The sequence below is a fragment of the Aulostomus chinensis genome, chromosome 2 (assembly GCF_037954235.1).
Source record: "Aulostomus chinensis isolate RoL2024-O1b breed Wild chromosome 2, RoL_Achi_v1.0, whole genome shotgun sequence".
Taxonomy (NCBI): Eukaryota; Metazoa; Chordata; class Actinopteri; order Syngnathiformes; family Aulostomidae; genus Aulostomus; species Aulostomus chinensis.
The window spans coordinates 12,209,726-12,222,324 of NC_141321.1; the positions used below are offsets into that span (position 1 = coordinate 12,209,726).

Here is a 12,599-nt window from a genome sequence, read left to right on the forward strand (position 1 = left end):
CCTCAGTATCATCACACTCATGATTTTGCTGACAAAAATGTGAGCAGACCCGAATTCTAACCTGAAACTAGTCATGAGATGCTGTTAAACTCAGAGTGGCTTTCACAATGCTATTGATAGAAACTCAAATGCACACACGGAAACCACCCAGAAAATAAGAAATACCCCCTCCATCGTCTAATCCACCACTCTGTGTTGTTCTGGCCAATCAGAAAACAGCTCTGACCGCGGGGGCTCAGCTAGTCCGAAAGCAGGAGCAGAGAAGATTAGAACCCTTTCTTCAAAGTGTCAATTTCTCTCATCAGCCCTTCATCTCTCCCTCTCACCACGCCGCCCTCCGCACATCCCATCTCCTCTCTTCCTGCAGACCAGAGGAAACTCGCCTCAATCCCAGACTCTGATTTACTCCTCACCATGTGGTTGAATGTCTCCTCTCACTCAGTTTGTCTGCCCTCCTGTCCATCTCCTTCTGTCTTGCACTTTCTCTCTCTGTCCTTCCATCTTAATCTTTGTCCATGGTTGTTTGGACACATTAGCATAATCCTCTTCCTCCTTTTCACCATTCTCCGATTGCCTCGTTCTCTACCGACCCCCCCCACCTCCCTGCCCGACACTCTCCTCCGCCTCTTTCCTAAATATTTACTCCCTGTTCAGTAAAGGAGGCGAGTGCACTTGTCGACACAGAAGAGGGCATGATCAGAAGCTGATTGAGGTCAGAGAAAGAGACGCAGGGATGTTGGAGCAGGGCCTGACTTGACCTCCTTTATAAATCTTGTACAAGCTTGTTTGAGTAGGTTGTAGTCGGGTTCGCTGTGTAATTAAATACAGCCGATGTGGTGGGTGTGAAAGTGCTGTGAGTAGTTTCATAACATACATTTACTAATTGAATATGTCTTGAATAATTGCACTACTGCTGAATAGATTACTCTGCCTTTTAACAATCAAAATACATTAATACAAAGAGTTCTTGCACGTGCCTTAATTGAAGTAAATATCATCAAGGTGCAGAATGTTGCTCCCTGGATGATTTGTTTTTCTTGATTCATCTACAATGCTGCGTCAAGTTTGACAGATTTGGCTCTTTGCTCCGGCATAGCACTACTGTGTTAACTAGGCTATGGCTCAGTCTCACAGGTTTACTGTAGATCAAGACGAGACCCAGACTCAGATTGGATTTAAAATGATTTATTGTATGTTTATATGTTTGATGTTGGTTAAAAATCTTTGAGCAAAGATGAAGCCAATGCTACATTACATAGCCTATGACATAATATTCGGCTCAAACTACGATAACCCATCTGGTGCTGCACTATAGTGAACAAATGCCAAAATGGAAGTGTTTCACTTTAATTTCATGCTCAAATCAAATTGTGTGTGGATTCCTGAGAATACAGCTGGATAAAGATGTTGCGGATTATGATAAATGATGCACTTGAGAGTTTGGAGATGTTTTTGGATATTTGTGGTGTTTCATCTTGGTGTCTCTGGGCTTCAATACTTGACAGGCTCTGGACTCACAGCGAAGGGTGCAGCAGTGAATATTTTGCAAGTCTCATAGTATTCTGAAATTAAAAACCACCACGTCAAGAAGGCTAGCAAGACCGACAGAAACCCGGGACCAACCTGTCAGCCTCAGGTGCCCACAGGATCTCACTGAACAACGCTAAAGGTCCCCAAGCTTTTCTCTCAATCTGACCCAAACAGACTTCCATTCTTCTTTTATATTTATTTATATATAGATATATATAGATAGATAGATAGATAGATAGATAGATATAGATATATACACATAAGCAGCAACAGCATATTGTATTTGGCATCACTATCACGTGATGGCTATTCCTCACATTAAAGAGGTGAAAAATGATTGCTAACCACAAAGAATTTGCCACTAAAAAGACTTTTGCTGCAGTATGAGAGGCTTCCAATCTGGATGAAGCTGTGCGATTTACATGAAGAAAGTGGCAGATAAAAAGAACCGATTTACTTCCAAAAATCAATCGACAATTAACTTTTGCGGGGTTGAGTGTGTATCGCTTTGACTTATAATATTGGAACAGCAATCATTCCTGTGGGTCTCTCGACTGCCAGATAAAGTAAACCATTCGCAGACATCACCCCAGGGTAAGAGAGTTTGTGGTGTGCTCCTGTTATTTTGTGTGATGTTTTATCGGCTGAATAAGTAATGGGTTTATCAATGGAAAACGATTGAGAATTTGTTTGTTTCAGTTCTAGACATTACAGCACCATTTTTAGAAGGCCAAAATATAGAAGGGTCATTTGTAAAGACAGAGACTTGCAGAGAGGAAGTTGCCTAAATTTGATTATTGATGTTCCTTGAGCCAAAAAGTTCTTTGTTGCGCGTGTAGGTTGTGTGTGTTGATTTTGTGGTTGTCTGGAGTAGACTCATTCATCATCTTATGTCACATAACCAGACAACCTCAGCTGTGTTTGCTCTGGATGAATGTGTGCCAGAGTGTGTGTGCATGTTTACTATCTGTTGGAGTTCTTCTGGAACTGTCCTATTATCTACACTCAAAGCTGCCCTGACACTCAACTCTTTGCCCTCCTGCCCTTGTTGCCCTCATATGAGGCTTTTCACCCTGTATGGCTGCTTTGATCATAACGTAACAACTTCATGCCACATTAAAAGATAATTTGATATGAATGCCTCTGGTCACTTATGAATGCAGAGTGAAGATCTTCCATCATGGGCCCTTCAGGCCATAATTTGCACTTAAGAGGTATTGACATTTAACTGGAGACCGACGGCAGACACACATTCTCCAGAAAAAGCAGTGATCTCAATTTTTCATTTTTCATGCGTGATCCTGTATCGCTTGCCTGCAAAATCACTTCCAGCGCAGTGATGCCGCATGCAGAATAAAAGCAGAAATGCAGAGCAGGTTTAGGGTGCCTTATTCTAGCAAAGTCAGATCAGAAGTCCAGCAATTCTGTTGCTAGCATGACAAAGTGATTCGGTAACACCAGTCTTGTTTATTCTCTATGCTTTATATGTAGACTACTTACCTCCTCTTTCTCCTGTTGTAATTAACTTAATTCAATACTCAAAATGTACTGTGCATGAGGACAGAAGTAGCCACCGTAGGAAGTGTTTAATCATATTAGTAATAGCAAATTTGTATTTCCTTTTACTTTTTCCTTTGGCTAAAGCAAATGTCCATGATTGCGTACTGCCCTCTTTAACAACACACATCCTAGCCACCGTTAGCTCCACGCTAATAACACCAAGAAACCGTTTATTCTTTGGGACTTAAGTGTTCAAATCTTCTTTACAGTCATTAGGCTGACCAGAAGGATCCTTCATTGTTGTACATTTACTTTTAATTCACGTAAGTCAACTTGCTAACAGTATTGATGTGAGAATAATTGTTAAATAACTCCAACATGTCCATTAAGAAAAAAAAATGTGTGTAATCTTATAGGATATTTTTCACTCTCGTGGTATTCTTGCTGAAAGCTCTGTAAGCGTCTGTCGATTGTGTTTCTGAATCAGTCCTTTTCATTAATATTTTCCATCCCTCCTGAAATTCTTGCTCAGTAGTGCAGCCCGAGTGTAACCGATGGGACAGATGGGTAGCCAGTAGCGGATGAAGAGGCAGAGTAACTTGAGAGAAAGTAAAACTGAAGTCGGCCAGTGATGGATTATCATCGTAGTCTTATAATAGTTGTCATCATTAGACCCTATTATAGTATTTCCTGTCAAACAGCCTCTTAAGAAAGTCAATGTGTGGGTTGTGTTTTGACTGCAGCGCTTGAGTGTTACTTACTGATGTCAAGCACTCTGCTGAGATTTGTCATGGCAACAAGCTTGGGTTCTGCATTAATCTGTCGTGATGGGGAGTAAAATATCTGATGCATGTACGGCAGCCCATTCATGCGCACAAGTATCTGCTTTTTATTCCACTTTATCCTTAAATCTCTACATTCCAGGGGGAAACATTGTACATTTTCTGTCCCAGACATTAGTAGATACTGGGTCCTTTGTTTACCAAGATTTGACATGCATGACATAGGATCAAACTCTAAAATACGAAGAATTATTAAGCAGAAACAATCATAGGTTGCTGTAGGATAATACTTTGGGAAGACTTGGACTGCAGATATCCAAACTAATGAGAAGATTGACGTCGGCCTTAGAACATTTTTTTGACCTGCAGCAAGTTTACGGCAGAGGCGAGGCTTCGACTGTAGAGGAGTGGGAAGACTGAGAAAGCCCATCAAACCAGATACCCTGCCAAGACAAACTCTGCTGGCAGCACCTCTCTACTACGACAGACTGAAATATGAGCTGGCTGCTGACCAGAGCTGCCTAGAATCAGATAAGCCACCTCTGTCGTGATTGGCTGAGGCAAGGAAATAAAGGCTGAGCAGAGGAGGAGAGAGACTGAGATAGATGAGAGGGGCAGAGGGGATTAGTCTAAGTTGGAGTGTGTTCTTGGTGCAGGACAAGGGAAATGCTTTTTAATGCTTTACAAAGAGTCATGTTACCAATTTATGGGTTTCAGTATGTTGCAGGCTGCCTCATGGTCATCAATCACAAACTCTGCCAGTTGAACGTAAATCTTGTTGAAATGTGTTGTTCTTGCCACTGGTTTGGTTTCAAAAGAAAGAAATTGCATTTGGTTATGTGAATGCAACGTGAAGAGAACACCCAAGATATGCTCTCTGGAGCCGGATGGATAAGGAATAAGAAATTGAGATGTTGAGATGTGGAGGAGATGTAAGAGAAGTGAAGAGCTGAAGGTTCTGAACTGCAGAGCCACAGAAGAAAAATATGTCAAAGCTTCAGAGGGGAATCTCTTCACAGGCACAACCGTGAGTCCTTCGAGTGACAAAGATGTAACACAGAGAAAAGAATGATAGCTAAATGAACTGCATCTACGTAGTGCAACTCCGTAAAGCACTTACACACAGACACACACACAGACACACACACACACAATTCACAAATGTGAAGGCATCAGGAGCAGTTCTAGCTTCAGTGTCTTGCTCAGAGGCTCTGTGACATGGATTCTTGGGGATGCAGAGACTGAATCAGGAACCTTCTGATCACACCTCAATGAAAACTTGACCTTTGAGCTAAATTCAGCAAAGCTAGCAAGCACCTGCCGCTTGTAGCTTGAGAAACGTGTCAAATGTGTACTGTGATGACTAAGAGGCAAAGGAATCCATCGTAGTCTGAGTTTGTATTACTCTCCCGACACAGTTTGAGTTTGAATTAAACAACATTTCTAAAATCATGCAGCGTATGTTCAGCTTTAGTGTCTGTGGACTCCTGCTGCTCGTCTCCTAAGAGGGGGCGGGGCAGTGGAGAGGCCCACATGACACTGATACGGGAAGTGACTCTCCACTGCACCCCCTTGGCTCTAAAAGTGAGTTAGCTGCTTCTCGGCTGTCACTGCCCCCCCTCCTGAGTGCTGAGTGTTTTTGTTGATAGTCACTATTTGCCGTGTGTGTGTGTGTGTGTGTGTGTGTGTGTGTGTGTGTGTGTATAATCTTGCTTGCACCTGCTGGTGTTTATTTTTGGTGTTTGTGTGTGTCGGATTTTAGTTAATTTTACTCTTAATGATTCTTTCAAAAAGTTATTAAGTTAAGTTCCAGTCAGTCATGTTGATATTGCAATAAAGTATTGTATCTTGAAGGACTCTAAAAGGACGTGGGTTTCCACGGCGACTGAGAGTTTCCACTAGAAAGGACAGTAATCTGGAGGGGAACGAACTTGTTTTGGACTGAAAGAATGAAACTTTATCAAAAGCGCTCTGATGAAATGTTCTCCTTAGACATTGAGACTCCTCGATGGCTCCCTCGGGTCCACATCTGTTTTTCAGTCGGTCAGTGTCCTCTCTTCCTCTCTCTCTCGCTCTCTCTCATCCATCCATCCCTTCATCCGCTGAGCTGGTGTGATAAGCAGTGTTTAGGCAGATATATTGGTCCCATTAGAGTCACTTGATTCTGCTGCTCTACAGTAAAGCGGAGGCCATTGACTCTGCTGCTCAAGGCCACTTAAGGATACACACATCTTCTTGAAGGGACGGAAGATTCAGGGACACACACACGCATGCACACACACGGCTCAGACATTGCATATTGAATCAACTAACAGCAAAACAATGACTCATTATTTTCTATTTTTTAGGGAGAAAGATGTGAATAATTTATTAGTGTTTAGATTGAATGTGAAAAACATCAGGACAAATAGACAAATTTAAGTAGATTGAAGCGATGTATAATCTCTTCAATCTCTGTTTAGTTTACCAAGCTCTTTTTATATTTTAATGTGTATTCATCTCAGCCAAAAGTCTTTCAGCACATAAGTAATTGAATTTAGATTTTCCTCTCAATTTTTCTCTGCTGAAGTTATTAGAACCTTGTTTTGTAGCAGTACGATGTTTTTTAGTATACAGAGCACAAAGCTTCAATCAGAGATGGTAGAATCGCTCTGGAATATTGGAATCAGGGGCAGAAACTGAGGCTAGTCACAGTTTGGCCGACTTCATGCACGGATCAGACGTAGGAACTTTGGTGTTGATGCATGGTACCGTTTCAGGTTCCATTCCATAGCTTTCACTGAACCATGAAACCACCATAACGTACCAGGAGACACGTCACCGATCCGTACAGTTCACTTGTTCTGCTGTTGAGTAAATCTATATTTACAGCATTTTTGTAGGTGTTTTTGCTGTTTTAAATATTTTTCAAAGCAGTGTTGTGTGGTTTACTCAAGCCTCATGATATAACCTTAAAAATAATGCCTCCAACAGTCCAAAAAATTATATTGATGCTGAATAGAGAGCTCTGGTGTTGGCGGATGTGCACTGGAATTTTGTTGGACCTGAAAAAATGGATTAGAATCAGCTGGGGACTGAAAAAAAGAGGATTGGTGGATGGCTAGCGTAAATCAGTCTGATGAGATAAAACTCCTATATCCTGGAAAGGCTGGGGTTCAGGTCATGAAAACCTGTAGAAATTGAGGAATTTGAAGATGAACTTGAAAATAAAAATAAAACAAATAAATGAATATTTAAATACATGTGGTCCACTTTAGCTCAACTGAGAAAAACCTCTTTTTGATTAATACTGATTTGTATTAAACCACTTAGCTTGTAATGGAAATGCATCCATAACAATATCTTTAACCATGAAAAGCTTTTTTGAACAATAACACGTTTTTAAAACTCATAGAAGATGAGTCCTGACATGAACCAAAGAGAGGTAATTTGAAATATTCGGAATATTGTGTTACTCTGGTAAGAGATGTGCAGGGATTAGGCATTTGATGGAGACACTGACGATTGTGATGAGAATAACAGGTGTGTGTGTGTGTGTGTGTGTGTGTGTGTGTGTGTGTGTGTGTGTGTGTGTGTGTGTGTGAGAGAGAGAGAGTGAACTGTGGAATGTACGGGGGGAATTTGTAGCTTGGATGAGAAAGGCCTGTTGGAGAAGGTCAGGGCGTGTGTGTGTGTGAGAGAGAGAGATAAAGATAACCTATGTGAACTCAACAGCACTCAGGGGAATAAGAGATACATGTTCAGAGAAAACCTCGTTCAAAGGTGTCAGTGTGAGACCAACACTGTGCTTTTGCATCACCTGCATGGTGAAGCCCCACCAGTTCTCAGTCCATCTGAAAGTTTAGTCAAGTTAAACCTAAACATGTGCGTTTCTGTGATTACTTTCTTGAGGATGTGGCAGTATTACATCACTGATGGAGCGCTGCAGGAGCAGACTCGGACGTGCTGTGCACCTATCGTCAGTAGCTTGAGAAGTCTTTAATGTGCGTTTGATGTGGCATTCCTCTGCTTGAGCTCTTGCGCTTTTCTTGACTGGGAAAATAATATCTACATCTAAGGGGGAAGGAAAAGTGGAAAAGTGCAATACATCATACAGTGATTCCTGGAACGCTACCAACACACAGTGGAGAGATTAAAGGTTAGTGAAGGCTCTTGTGGGTTTAATTGTGTGTGTGTGTGTGTGTGTGTGTGTCTGTGTCTGTGTGTGTGTGCGCACACTACACACGCACACTAGAGAGAGAGACTCAGAGGAATGCAGTGGTAGCAAGCACAGTGTCGCTGAGCCGAGCAGAATCTATCTGATAAGGGGGATCAAAGCGCCCAGAGACCTCATCAACCTTGCTAGCATGGTCCTTGCTGATCCTCCTGATACCAGGAACCAGCCCAGCGAAGAGTGTGTGTTTGTGTGAGAGAGACAAATTTGCATACCATTTGCACCTCTCCCTGTGGTTGGTGTGTGTGAGTGTGTGTGCGCGTGTGTGCTTCACACACTTGTTTCCATTTGCCCGTGATGCTTTTCCAGCAGTTGGCATGTGTTTGTGTGTGTGCACATGTAATAATGCACACGTCAGATAAACTGAGATCTTTAATTAAAAGTAGAGGAACAGCATTTCTTTCTCCCTCCTCCATTTTGCTGAGTTGATTAATCTGACACCTGGTTTAGAAGTGCATCCAAAAACTACTTTTTTTTTCTTTTTTTTTTACCTGTCCTGTTCAGCAGCTGGGGCAAGCAGTAAAGATGCTCCTGGTGCCTTGTTGTACTGAATGAATCTGATAAACTCCTCCTATCGCCATTTGTGTTTCACTTTATTTGGAATGGTATTGGTTCATTGATAAAGCTACCGGACTGAGGCTCAGGAGTGGATAGGAAGAGAGAGAACAGGGACAGGATAGGGAAGACGGGGGGACACAAAAACAACAATAGCAAAAAAACAAACAAAAAAACAACAGTAACAATAATAAGAACAGGAAAAAAAAAGAGAAACATTGGTTGCAGAATTTCCAGTGCAAATTTACCATTTGGTTTAATAAAATTTTAAAATAAATGTCTGAGTGTGTGATTATGTATCAGTTGTGCACCGTGTGTGTATGTGTGTGCTACGGTTTGTCTTTGGATGCTGTGGGTAGCTGACTGTAGCTGATGTGGGGGACCAGAAAAACACGCCCCCGGTCCAGGATAGCAGGCAGGTCAGGACCAAGCCACCAGGGCACCCAGAAACCCCCAGAACACAGATCCAAAAACTACTTAACCTGACAAAAAGATATTTCTAGACATCATTCAGTTGGTGTACGCCATGTTTCACTGATGGATCTGTGGGATTTCTGCTACTAGTTAATTTCCAGTTTACCACAGCAGCTCTGGCATAGCAGAGGTTAAAGCTACAGTGCTGCACTTTTGTCTCCTTTCAGTTAGAGTTCCTTCAAACATCTGTTGACAGGTGCTGACCTGACAGGATCCACTATTAGATCCATTTCTGTCAAATAACTTTTTGAATAGTCTAGAAGAGCAACACGATTCATGTATTCATCCACAATCAGGTTAGCAGAGGGCAATCTGGAAGTAGCAAGCTCCACCCCCTGAGCATGCCTCGTGTGCACCCTCCCATCAGAATAAGAAATCGAAATAAACTCCATGCTCTGCTTTACCTGACAAGGTCTTGAACACAAAGGATGTTCATTTATATGAAAATATGGTGTTTTCTAGCTTCAAGATGAGACATTACAATTGTCTCTAATAATCTCACTGTTTGATTTTGATTGTCTGTGTCAAAATTAAGCTGTAGCAGTAAGAGTCTGCTAGTTCTTCTTTCATAATTCATTATTTGTTCTGAGAAAATGAACACCCCTCAGACACAATTAACTTCTCTGTTGTGAATCAGAACTACGGAATCATTCATTTCAGGAAGATGTAGCTGTGATCCAATGAACTGGCAAGACTTTACCTTTTTAATAATATTGGTTGTTAGTCAATGCAATCAAGCACATATTTGAATTTCCATCCCATTGAATCCTACAGCTCGGCAGCCACTCCTCTATCTCAGTTAAAGTCCAGAACACCTGACGACTGCACACACATCTAAAAAACTCAGTAGAATTTACAGAGCCCTCATAGAAATGTGTTCTCACAACCAAGTTTGTATTGGTACGTAAGCCAGCATATGTTACTGCAGTGTCGAACCCAGAAAACAAACGCAGAACGCAATGTAGCATCTTAAAAAGAAGGATGATGATGATGTTGCTAGTTAACCTTCTCGCCATTTCCCTCTCAGTATTAGCTGTGGGTGTTTTCTTCAGAGCGGAATGTGAGGCGTGAGTCAAGGACTTTTTTTTGTTGTTGTTGGTCTTTCAAAGTGAAAAATGAAAAGGCTTCAATCCTCAAATGTCTTTAACAAATTACGCACCAAATCAGTACAAACTGCAAACCAAGGGCTGTCTGGCAAGTGCCAAGTAGAGACAGCATGACTGAGATGAATGTTTGCAGCGAGGTCTCGCCATATCTGATCCAAACCACCAGTATCAGCGTGTAACTCTGACAGGAGAGTTCATGAGAAGGTGAAGAGAATACGCTGAGTGATTGGGCCTCACTTTGTGTTTCTCTTGAATAATGTACTATCCATGCAGGGCTATGTGGGTCAGTGTAGACCAGTGCCACACCCTAGCGTGCGCGCGCACACACACACACACACACACACACACTTAATTCACTCACAGAGCTGTGACTTGTCTGTCTGGTGTGTTGGCTAACTGGTGGCGTGGCGTCATGTATTTTTCATAAAGTCTAGCTAGCCCGTCAATATTTTATACCTGATATTGACAGGCGAGTCCACTGTAAAGTCTCACTCCCTCTCCTCTCATCCCAACCCTCCTCCCCTTCCTCCTTCTCTTTCCATCCCTCTCTGACCTGTAATTCAATTAGCTCTGTCTGCGGATGACAAAGGGCCAGTCATTCGGCCCCTGCTTAGATAGCGAGGAGCTGCACTTAAGAGCGGATATGAAGTTAAGCAGGAATGCGCTGAGCCCAGTTAAGCCCAGTGCTGCTGTCCGGGTCTGAGAAGGAGGAGGACACGGGTCCTATCAGGCGAGAAGAAGAATGGTGCTCATCAAAGTCTTCAGCTGACCCTCAGTGACAGACTAAACTAAACTAAACTCTTAGTATGCGCTATTCTTTGTTTAATGAGGGACAAAATATGTGAACATTCCACCACTTAGCCAAAATGTAATTAGTAGCTGAGATTATAGCATCATTCCTGAAACCGACATCTCGTAGCCCAGCAGACGAAAAGACAGATAATACAACTTGAGGGCACTCGGAGAGCACATACCTCTGTTGAAGAAAACTAAGACAAAATGCCATGTGTTCTTCCTGGGCTACATCATTTAACCAAATATGAGGAAAACTGACTTCATAGTTTTTGCGTAATTCTAACAGATAACATTATCTCCTTGGATACAAGGTAACAAAATAAAGAGTTATTAGCAGAAAAATGAGAATCATAAAACATAGAGATACCATGTAAAACATTCTGTATCAGTGAATAACCATCATCATCAGGACCAGGTCAAATGTTCTATTTCTTCAGACACCTGAAAAAAGTGTTTTTAGAAAATGTTCATGCAAACATGCTGGTCAGATAGCATCATGGCCTCTATCACTTAGGACCCTCATACTGTACCTGCTAGCTTACTGGAGTGGGTGTGACACCCAATAGATCAATAACCTGAGTGTTTACCCTGCTATAAAGTACCTTCTGTGAAAGAAACTACATTAAAAGGTATTAAAAATTTCAGAGGCAAGCCAGTGAATTTCAAACTACTGCTCTCCTCAACTCTCCTCAACTCTCCTCAACTCTCCAGTCTCTTTACTTGCTTGTTTGTTCATGCTGCTTACTTGTTTGTTTTTTTCATGCTGACACACTCGTCTGGTTGTGTTTGTTTGCAGTGCTTCCCACCTGCTCGCCGCTGGACTTCCACTGCGACAACGGCAAATGTATCCGCCGCTCCTGGGTGTGTGACGGAGACAATGACTGCGAGGACGACTCCGATGAACAGGACTGTCGTAAGTTTTCTCTCTCTCTCTCTCTCTCTCTCTCTCTCTCTCTCTCTCTCTCTCTCTCTCTCTCTCTCTCTCTCGCTCGCTCGCTCGCTCGCTCTAATACAACACAGTCAGTCAGTGGTACTTGAATAGAAATGGATATATACACACACAGACACACACATATTAGAATGGACACTTTGAGCAAGCCATGTTCAATAATCTTTCGAGGTTTTAAAAGCGTTGTCTGGTATACACACAACACATACACACACACACACACACACACACACACTATGAATGTCTTAAATTGACGATCACAGCGTTGAGGATTGCTCTTGACATTGAGGGTATAATCTCTCTCCCCAGCTTCTGCTGAGGGCAGCTTGAAACTTTTTAAGGGGCACTTCACCTCTTTATTCATAAAAGTCAGTTCACTTGACACGAGGGCACTAGTCAGATTATAAAACAGTTGTACAGGACAATCTGTGGCTCTGGAGGGAGCTTTGCAAAGTCTGAGAAAAGACTCCATTTGATGCCTTCAGGGTTATATGGGTTTGAGCTTGAGACTTGAAATTGAGTGTGTAGGCTAGAGAAAGAATGGAGGTTGTTGCAGAATGGAAAGTTCAGCAGGGCTGTAGACTAACTTTTCCACAGGGAGCACTGGTGCTTCCAACGTTCTCAGTTACTCACACATTATTTGGCCACAACCCCTTTTTGGGTTACAGCATGGAATTAATCAGTGGCGTTGCATC

The 12,599-nt window shown here is 42.2% G+C and overlaps 1 protein-coding gene across 2 annotated transcripts in view; it reads left to right on the plus strand.

The window, feature by feature from the left end:
• Positions 1-12,599, plus strand: part of lrp4 (low density lipoprotein receptor-related protein 4) — a 122,980-nt gene that overhangs the window by 65,136 nt on the left and 45,245 nt on the right. For both annotated transcript variants that reach the window (XM_086179464.1, XM_086179474.1), the window contains exon 3: positions 11,752-11,868. In XM_086179464.1, the coding sequence (XP_086035590.1) occupies positions 11,752-11,868 (117 nt within the window). The remainder of the gene's footprint in view (positions 1-11,751; positions 11,869-12,599) is intronic.